At 39.0% G+C, this 10141-nt stretch overlaps 5 protein-coding genes across 5 annotated transcripts; all 5 read right to left on the reverse strand.

Annotated features, from left to right (window-relative positions):
* Positions 1–426: 426 nt before the first annotated feature.
* On the reverse strand, positions 427–2920 carry L201_006766 (uncharacterized protein; the record flags this gene model as incomplete). The annotated part of the gene is made up of 12 exons (XM_066222484.1): positions 427–557; positions 644–707; positions 772–878; positions 975–1101; positions 1160–1514; positions 1586–1774; positions 1849–1956; positions 2039–2322; positions 2399–2441; positions 2500–2572; positions 2632–2701; positions 2762–2920. The coding sequence occupies 12 exons, from the start codon at positions 2918–2920 to the stop codon at positions 427–429; spliced, it is 1710 nt and encodes a 569-aa protein (XP_066078581.1).
* Positions 2921–3594: 674 nt separating this feature from the next.
* Positions 3595–4392, reverse strand: L201_006767 (uncharacterized protein; the record flags this gene model as incomplete). Its single annotated transcript, XM_066222485.1, has 1 exon — positions 3595–4392. One exon carries the CDS (start codon positions 4390–4392, stop codon positions 3595–3597), a length of 798 nt encoding a protein of 265 aa, XP_066078582.1.
* Positions 4393–5418: 1026 nt separating this feature from the next.
* On the reverse strand, positions 5419–6358 carry L201_006768 (uncharacterized protein; the record flags this gene model as incomplete). The annotated part of the gene is made up of 2 exons (XM_066222486.1): positions 5419–5844; positions 5921–6358. The coding sequence occupies 2 exons, from the start codon at positions 6356–6358 to the stop codon at positions 5419–5421; spliced, it is 864 nt and encodes a 287-aa protein (XP_066078583.1).
* A 576-nt stretch (positions 6359–6934) lies between these two features.
* Positions 6935–7723, reverse strand: L201_006769 (uncharacterized protein; the record flags this gene model as incomplete). Its single annotated transcript, XM_066222487.1, has 1 exon — positions 6935–7723. One exon carries the CDS (start codon positions 7721–7723, stop codon positions 6935–6937), a length of 789 nt encoding a protein of 262 aa, XP_066078584.1.
* Positions 7724–8424: 701 nt separating this feature from the next.
* L201_006770 (uncharacterized protein) lies at positions 8425–8976 on the reverse strand (the record flags this gene model as incomplete). Its single annotated transcript, XM_066222488.1, has 1 exon — positions 8425–8976. One exon carries the CDS (start codon positions 8974–8976, stop codon positions 8425–8427), a length of 552 nt encoding a protein of 183 aa, XP_066078585.1.
* Positions 8977–10141: the final 1165 nt, after the last annotated feature.

Below are 10141 nucleotides of genomic sequence, written 5' to 3' on the forward strand. Positions count from 1 at the left end.
CTCTATCTATCTCGACTTTTGACTCGTTTAATATTTATATTTTCCTAATTTTATCTTTTACCGCTCAGGAACACCCTGCCACGTGGCTTAGGCTTTAATGTTATAATTTCGGATCTCCCGGCGGCATATACCGGTACAAGTGTATAGTAGTTAGTTTAGTTGGTAATTAACTACATCATTAAAATTGCTTGTTGTTGTTTTTGTTGCATTTATATGTTATATATTCTGCAAATCTAAAAAGTTATATCGCTTGTCTGATCGATCACTTTGCATAAAATCGTATAAGAACGAGGGAGGGTATAGAATGTAAAACGTATCAACAAAATGTAAAAGCCCTCCCACACAAGGCAGCGAATCAACAACTCCCCCTACAGTTTCTTTAACCACCTCCTGCTTTCAAGAAACACTAATAATCGATGATCAAAATCACGCTTCTGATATCTTAGCTTTCTTCTTTGGTACAGCTGAATGATTATGATTGTGAGAATGTCCGGCATGAGCATTATCAATTTCATCTTCCTCTTCTTCCATTGGTTCAGGCCATGCTTCCCATCCATCTGTGTAACCGAAGAAGAAAACGATTGTCAATGAGCATTATTGTTTATATGGAAGAAAACGATTAATTGTGGAATAGTCAACTCACCATCAAAGAGGTTGAATAGTTTCTCTGCTTTTTTCTCTGCGCTCAATCGACGAGATTTCATGATCTATATAAACGAACAAGCTGGTTAATATCGTCAATCACAGATGGACTGGGGTTCCAGGATTTACCTTTTCCCATTTGGCCCATTCATCATCAGTAAGAAGAGTTTCATCCATTGTTTTTCGAATTAAGTCTTGATCAAGTTCTTGACCTATGAAAACGAGTTCTTGTCGTCCTGTCGAACATCAATCAAAATTAGTCTGATATTAGTAAAGGGCGGATCAAAGCATATTGATGAAGAAGTAAGTTGATCAATTGGGATACAACTCACGATCACCCCAATCACCCATAAAATCTAATTTTATAGCATCAATAGTCTCTTGATCACCACCACCTGGCCATTGATTCTCTGGAATTTCACACATCCATGGACCACCACCTTCGATTGTACACATCACCTATGCTAATCAAATCAGCATCCAACAATCTCAATTGACTATTGAAGAGACGTCTTACACCAGCTTGTGACCATTCACCATGTAAATTAGGTCTAGTAGCCATCCAAATCCAACCTTTTGATCTTAAAACACCTTTCCAAACTTTTGATTCTCTCTTAAAGGCAACTTTTGATGGTAAATCCAAAGCCTCTTTCTCAGCTTTCATTTCTTCTAACCTAATTTGTTTCAGTTTATCTTCATCCATCTCAACATCATCACCTTCTTCTTCTTCTTCTTCATCATCATCGTCTTCTTCATCTTCCTCTTCTTCAGCAGCATTTTGAATGATACAGAATGGTGCTGAGATTAGATCCCATAATCGATGAGGATGAAATGGTCTTCGTGCAGTGTAAACGAATGAACTTATACCGTATCTTGTGTTCATTGAATAGAAGAGTTAGCTTTTCTCCACTTACCGCGGGACCTCCAACAGAGAGAAACTCACTCTAAAGTTTCAGGTTTAGGTACCATCTTTTTAACACCTTTAGCATCGGTGATTTCCATCAAGGTATTTTCCCTAAGAGATTGTAACCAACCTGCACCTGTAGCGGCAGTTGCGAAATCGAATAAATTGGTATTGAGTATTTCCTTGAGATCAACTTTAGAATATAATGTTTTGAGGATTTTGGCCGTACTACGATAGGAGAGAAAGTCAAAGTGAGCTATGTCGTCTTATATGTCCAGACAGATCTTCTACATGATACTAACGGGTTGAGGGTTTTTACCAAGTTTTCAATTTTAGCGATTTGATCTTTACTGACCATATCAGTTTTGTTTAGTAGAATAACATTTGCGAACTCGATTTGATCAGTCAACCTATTTAAAAGATGAGAATCGACATTAGCTCTGGATAGGAATCATGTTTATCGATAGTCGAAAGACAATTCAGGATACTTACAAATCAGTTATATTTCTTTCATCTTCAGGATCAACTTCTTGACCATGTCTATCAGTCAAGAAATCTGTTGTATCGAAATCATCCATGAAAGTAGTACAATCAACCATTGAAACACAAGTATCTAATTTTGCAACTTTGGATAAACCACCTTCAGCGATTAATTTAGCTAATCTATTTCTTTGTTCAGCGGTCGTACCATCGTCTGTAGGTAAAGATTCTTCAATTTCTTCAATGGATGTACCTTCAATCGATTCTGCAAATTCTGGTGTAAATGTTTCGGCTACCTAAAAGTAGAGAGTGTGATGGATATCCTTCAGTTCCAAAGTAAGAAGGCTTTGGTGTCAAGTAAGGAGGACTCACTTGGATTGGCTCTGAGATACCGGAACTCTCAATGATCAAATAACTAGGACGGTCTTGGATCAGCTTCAATTGGGAAATGAGATTCGTGTTGGAACGCTTACTCGAAGGTACCCATCTCAGCAAGATTAGCAACTTCTTCCAATAAATCCGCTCGCAATGTACAGCAGATACAACCTGCAGAATAGGTCCTTAGTCTCAACGGAAGCCATTGGGGAATAAATAGCAGGACATACCATTTTGCATCTGTACTACTTTTTCTTCCTTTTGAGTGAGTTGGTGGTTCTTTATTATACTAGCATCGATCTAGGATGGAACCAGAGTTAGCTTTCACCTTTATATACTTGTCAATGACGAGCTACATACATTCAAAGCACCCATATCATTAACAATCACTGCACATCTCAAACCGTGATCTTTTGATTTCAAGATATAAGATAGCAAAGTAGTTTTACCACTACCTAAAAAACCAGATAACAAGGTAACTGGTAATCTCTTATCGCTTGTTTCATCTGGTACAGGCATTTTTTCTATTATTTAAAGCGTTGAAACTTTCTATTTGCTGTTTTTTAGATGTGTTAGATTAGATATCAAGATAAAGTCAACTCAGAAAGTTTTCGACAATATACATTCCTTTATACCAAAATTTCATCTACACAATTTTTTACAAATGCATGTATGAACACGCAATGCATAGACAATGAAAAAGATTGAGGACTGAAAGATCATTTCATCTAAAAACTCTACAGAAAATATGCTAAGAATAGAGAAGAAATGTAATATTTGACCTTACTGTAGTTGAAACGACGTGATGATCATTATTACGAACGAACAAATGAACCGATTAAATGAGGACTGAAAGGTCATAATCAACTAAATACCATTGGTTGACCCTTATTTCACCAATCATTGCCTTCACAAACCAATCTATGCATAGGTCCATATACCTGAGCTATTATTGGTTGAGATGTCCAACCATTCATTTCCATGCATACGACTGTAATTAACAGTGAGAATCATTACAGATTCTCTAGTATTAAAGACGCGTCTACAGTACAAGGTCTGTTAGTGGCACTTGCTGTAGGTGAGGTTCGATACCATTAATTGCGCGGTATAATCGACTTGCTGAGATCATCGGGAGGTATTGATGCATCAAACACAATATGCATCTGGCTGTTTATACTTGACCTATCATCACATCAATGACCATGTCTAGATACTTTTGACTTCCTTCTTCGTCTTCTTCTTTTTCTTTCACTCCCTTCATTCCTATTTTCCCTCTCGGTATATGAATTATACGAATATGGACCAAAACGATTATCTCGGTAGGCTTGACTAACAGATTGTTTGACTCGGGGAAGCATATGATCTATGACTTGCTCAGGGTAATTCCCACTTTTATATATGCTTTCCAGGATCAGTGGTATATTCAAGTTGGATACGAAATCAGCTTCTGTATCTTGTTGATAAGATCGGTCTAAATAGTAAATAGCTTTTCCAGGTGGTATCCTATACATTAAGAGATCATTTAGAGTTCCCCTGCTGGAATCTGAGGTGTTCTTAGTTGTGTTGGTAGTAGATGGAATTGCTATTTGGTCACTTGGTACGCGTAGCTCGAATGTGAAGGTATTGTCTGTAGGCTCACGAATCCATACTGTATGATACGAGTCTGCTTCACAACTTATTGAGTCTGATTGTGAGATTGTAGAATAGTGTGGTGGACTACTTATGGATATATTACTTCCAGTATTAAAATCACGTATATCTTTTCTTTCTGTTCTATGCCTTCGCCTTAACTGTGATGGCTGACCTGTTTGACGAGATGTAGATCTTGAAGGTTTACGTGTATTCGCATATTCACTAGGATATCTTGAGCCCGCCGAAGTGTATTTTGATGTTGATCTCCGATGAGTCGCTGTACGAGAAGGTGGTAGAAAATCATCTGCATAACTAGTATCTTTCAATCGAGATCTCTTGGAACTTGTGAACAAACACATATTGTATCTGAACTACCTCTAGATCTCGAAGCTGGTCGGATTTTCCGTATTGTCTATTTTGGGAGGGCTTGCGATACTGACATGATATACTAAGGTATATATGTATATATGTATGTATATACTGTATACAAATGAGGATCATCGAGATTATCGGTTACTGGTATTCGACCGCACCATATAAACCTTGGACATGAAATTACGGGTAACACGATGGATCTTTTCATGTCAATCACCATACTTCTTTTCATCCAAATAAAAGTGGAAAAAAACAGTGAATTTCAAAAACGATCAAAGGTAGCTTTCAGAAGAAAGGATATGATAAAGGCCTTGGTACCCTTACCTTGCTAATGTGCGTCAGGAGGATCTCCTAGGGTGGTGAACGATGTCATGATACCAAATCGATAACTTGCGAACCTCGGCGACTGAACACACATCAATGATCACTTCAACGACGGATACAGTAATAAATATAACATCGGAAGAACAAGAAATACATCGAACTCAAGAACATCGACGCATAGAGTAATAAGGCTGAACTCTATAGCAGAATCATCGGAATTGCCATCAACTTCGCTTAACATCGTCGAACTTCGACGAATATGGATGATAGAATAAGACACAGAAAAAGATATATAAGAAAGGACGTTCTAGCTGAATAAATTGTACTTTCCTCGTCGATCTTACTTTGTAGTCATTCTTATACATTGTAGTACACTTGCTTAGCTTCATTTATGCTACTGTTGTCCTATAAATCTTAAAGACTCAACTTCGACATAAATAGTAGGGCCTATCGCTAAATGAGTGTACGTTCCCTGACAAACGAGTAGCTCCTTATTCCAATCTGAGCGTACCTGCCCTACACAACCAAGCAAACTTTCGTGATAAATCAACATAACCCAAAAGGGATGATACAAATGGGGATCGGTATTATATACATCGATGCACGTGAACCAAAAACATCCTGTCACCAGATCTCAGTTATGAGTAGAGGAGATTACAGATCGCTATCACATTCCTATTTATATATTACCAACGTGGACCACGCGGCTCTCTATGATCTCGAGATGCACCAGAGCGCCTTCCTCTATCTGAGCTCGATTGAGGATACCCGGTTGATGGTCGACTTTCCTCAGGTCTCAATTGATCTCTCCAAACTTCAGCAGCTGCTAGTATTTGGTCCGAAGCACGATATAAAGTTGAGTGAGATAAATGAGGACGTTGCTCTTGTAACACTTGGAAAGGTACAAGATCTCCTAACCATCTTTGCGTATCTTCAGCTTCTGTCAAACTTGGATCAAAGATTTGTGACTTATCTAAAGTATATTCAACATTAGTCATTGTAACAGCATTTGATAATTCAGGGATTCTCAAAGTCATTTGAATTTCATTGCCAGGTGCGATATCTTCGCCTCTGGCAATAATGGTTTCTATATTACGAGCGCGCCCCTCCATCTAGAGAAAAAAAATTCATTCAGTTCGGTTTACTTATCAGTTCGTTGGACGACAAGTTGACCTAAACCGGACTCACGCTATTATAGAACTCTTGACTATATAAGGGTGTATTTCCTGCTGCACGATTTCGATTAGCCTGTTCGTAAATCTGCGTTGCGTAATTAGTTTGTGCCGATGGTATATTTGGCGGTGGAATGACATTATATGGTATAGATTCCCGACCTGATCCACCTGAATTCACTGTGTTCGAATATGTGATTCTAGTTGACCCGTCACCTGAATAGTAAGTCTGTGTATGTGATCCTGAAGGCATATCTCTACTTGGAAAGTAGCCAGGAGAAGCATTAAACATTCTGTCGAACGGATCAATGTCTCCATAGTCTTGTCTACGTTCAGATCTTCTAGAACTGGGAATCCGATAATACTCATCATAATCATCATAATGATCATACTCTTGCGTGTCTCGGCGAGATTCACCATCCACAAGACTAATTGTCATTGTTCTTCTTGGCATTGTTCACAATTTGGTTTGAGCTATGATTCCAAAAGAAAACACGATAATCTGCGATTGATTTGAGTGAAAATTGGCAACAGATCATATGACCACAACCTTCTATATATCTCTTACGGACCAGAGAAAAACAAGAGATATCCTTTCGCACCTGAACAGCTCTTGGGTATATGTGTTTGAAACTACACCGTGAGGCGGTAGACAGTCCTTTGTAGCTGTCATGCATTTCTTTTGACGATCATTTCACACTTGCGTGACGTCGAGAATCTAAAACAGCGTCTCGTTCTACTGTAAGTACCTTCCGTTGCTTCTGAAATGTCATGCATTCCATGTCCGGTACAGTATAGAGTACTGCCGTTACCGCCACAAAAAGTCATGTACGATCTCCTGTAAGTTACGAGTGCTTTCGGACTGAAGTTCCTGAATGTACTTCTCACATGAAGTCTTTCCCTAATATGATATGCATTTTCAACACAATAGGTGATAGATCACTATTGATGAGAAACGCTACTCGGAAAATATTTCGAGGACGATGTGTATCATCACATTATCAAGATCGCGATTCATTCGAACGGTAAATCAGAAATGAGAAGCCCCCATGAATTGGTACTGATCTCTCGAAGTCCTGCAATACTCCCTCCTGAAAGCTACAGCCTGATCCATGAATCTCTTAGCTCTCTCTTCCTTGATTGAGGATGGGAAGCTTGGTATCATTTCATGCACAACTTGTAATGGTGTCAAAGTGGCTAAATATTCTCTCTCAGGCAGAGCAGATGTATTACTAAGCCATTTTTCATTAATCCTGTATCTCCATGATAGATCAGGTACATCATATTCACGTTCCACACCTCCAATCGTAGCTGTACTTCTCCCGCCGTGAATATCAATATCCATAAATAATGAAGGTTGAGCCTTCTGAACTAGTATAGTTGGTCGATCTTCAGTGACTTCTGAATCATTTGGATCATGAAATATCATCCTATTAGATAAAAGTGATTGTTTTGGATTTGGAGGAGGTAAGCTCAGTGTCCCATTAGAAAGGATCGACCAAGCACGTTCTCGTTCGTCCGCCTCCAGTCTCTCTTGAACTGATAATCCGGATCTGGAGTTTTGTCGAGTGGATTGACCATCAGATGAACCATGTGGCGTGCTCGTAGCTTTGGGACTGGAAAATGTTGACTGAAATGAGGTATCTGGTACACTAGAATCATGAAACCGTGGACTATCCGTTCGAGTAAAATAGGTTGGTTCGTAATTGAAATGTCTAGGTTTGTGTTCAACATAATTGGGTTGAGGACCTTCTTTCTTTTTCAGACCATCTGGATCATCTCCGTCATATGATTCTGTACCATCTTCGTGATATACCATGTCTAGTTGTATATATGACAAATTTGATATCAAAAAAAAAAAATGGAGAAGTAAAGGTTGTTGGTGGAATATCCGTTCTATAGTAATGCACTTCGGGTTGCTTTAATAAGTTAGTGGTGGCAAAATCTTTCTAAGAGTAACATCGTATAATTGGAAAACTTGATATTCTTGAAGTATGAGATCATTAGCGGAATATGAATTGCCCCCTTGGCGCATACGTATTCCCAAACAAAAGTGTCCGTGGTTCCCTCAGCGTACAATCGTACTTACACATATCATCCTTTGATAGCATTATTCCTCCCATTTGATCCTTTTTACTTTCCCCTCCCTTCAAGAACCTCGAACATGCTTCATGTAGCATTTCCCCTTTCATTTTGAATTTGTCGAGAAACCCCGAGTTGTTCCGACAAGAGACTAAGGTCTGGAGTCTATGGTGTCTACTTATGAAGTAACAGAATTTTTGTGATAGCAGCCTCTAGCTTGGTACTCATGCCTTTTGTAACAGCTTTGGCTAAATCAGAGTCCCTACTGCTTCTTGTCACTTTTGGTGGCAAGGTTCTAGCGATACAGAATGCATGCCAAGTATTGACAGGTCAACAGATCATGATACAATTCGCATAAGCGATTACTGCGTTAAATGTATGAAAAGAGAACCTGATACCAAGTGTTTATCTATCGAATTACCGTATCACCTTTCCGTTTCAATAATCACGATAATATGATGATCTCCTACTCCTGGATCCCTGAGGATGTCTATATTGAGTAGCAGATGGGGTTCTAGCATTTCGGCTTCGCCAAGCAAGGGCCAATTCTGAGAGGTTGCGCGCTAAAGCTATCTTCACACCCTCAGGCATTGTTCGAAGGTTCCTGTCACCTGATTTCCAGCACGAGCATTTTATAACGTCTAGTGGGGTAAGACTTGCTAAGAATTGAGCTCTATCAGCCTCCTCACTGAGCGTATCATCATGTAAATATCTATCATCAACTATGTACGTAACTTTTAACGTTGGGACAGAATATTCATAGGAATACCCGTCACGATCTGTAGCTGAGAGCGTATGTGCAGGTATGTCTAAGTTCATATTTTCCAAGGGGGTTTCAGTTTCCTTATGGATCTCAATAAAACATTTGATCTCATCGCTACCTGGATAATAATTGCAACGGGGTACTCTAGAAGATAAAGTAGATTGACTAGGATGTGGTGGTGGTAATCCAATTAGAGCGTTGTTCCTTACCGTGTCTTCAAGTTCCATCTCATCTCTACGTTGTTGGTCCGCCGAAATCCCGTATTGTTGCCTGCCAGTATAATCATAATAATCATATTAGTTGTTCTTTCACTTGCGTGTGATCGCCGAGACGGTCGATGTGTACAAGCGGTAGAAGTAGGATAATAGCTTCGATCGTAATAATAAACCATAATGTCCTAAGGTATATAAAGGAAAGGATGTGAAAATGTTATGATTGAGAATACCATTTCTATATTGATCCCATTGCTTTTTATACCATACATCCGCTATCCATGGGAAAGTTCGAAGCTCTTTGTCATTTTCCATCAAAGGATAGTACATGATTCAGTCAACTCTACCCATGTTAGCGCACCTTTCAGATACGTCATTGATGTTGAGAGATCCGGTCCAGAATGAATGTATTTGCACTCGACTTCTTTCTCTTCTATTAACTTCTTCTTATTACATAGGGACTACTTCTAAATTCTGAATTCTTGTCAAGGACCAGCGGTATTGCGTGTGTCAAGTCGAAAGATTATATGTGTTGTTCTTACACAAGCTTCGGAGGTAGTAAGTGTTTTTCTCGATGTCCCGGTCGCCATACCATACGCGCCTATAGATTTTGTCTGAATCCTTGACACCTTTGCAATTGTGGATCTTTCTTCTAGAACTATATCGGCTCTTTCAATCAGACATTGTTCAGGTCATATTATTAATCTCGGAACGACAAACAGATGTTGATTTGTGCGAAGTATTCCGGCTATGTGGTTTATTCGGATTGCATTTCTTCTGGATCTATGCATGATTCCGGTCACATCATCAGCAGATACTGTATGCTTGTATGAGATACCTGGAAATATCTGCGTTGATTTGTTTGAGTGGACTGTAATAGACGGTAAATGATAATAACAGTTGTACAGTGTATGATGTATGCTTTGTCCGAATGATGATGTTTGCAAGAATGATGTGCTACTCCGAATTTTCAGTTCTTACGAATAAAGTAATAAAGTAAAACAGTTGACTGTGTTTGATGGTCAAGGTACGATCAAATGCGGTGGCTCAATTTAGTTTAGTGAATTCGGAATTCCGGGATGATAAAAGATTAAAAGAGAGACTTGACGCTATGGTGGCGTGATCTCACTCGCAGGTTTTCTTTTCGGCGACTTGGATTGGCTGTGAAACATTTATTCGG

The sequence above is a fragment of the Kwoniella dendrophila genome, chromosome 9, assembly GCF_036810415.1.
Source record: "Kwoniella dendrophila CBS 6074 chromosome 9, complete sequence".
Lineage (NCBI taxonomy): Eukaryota > Fungi > Basidiomycota > Tremellomycetes > Tremellales > Cryptococcaceae > Kwoniella > Kwoniella dendrophila.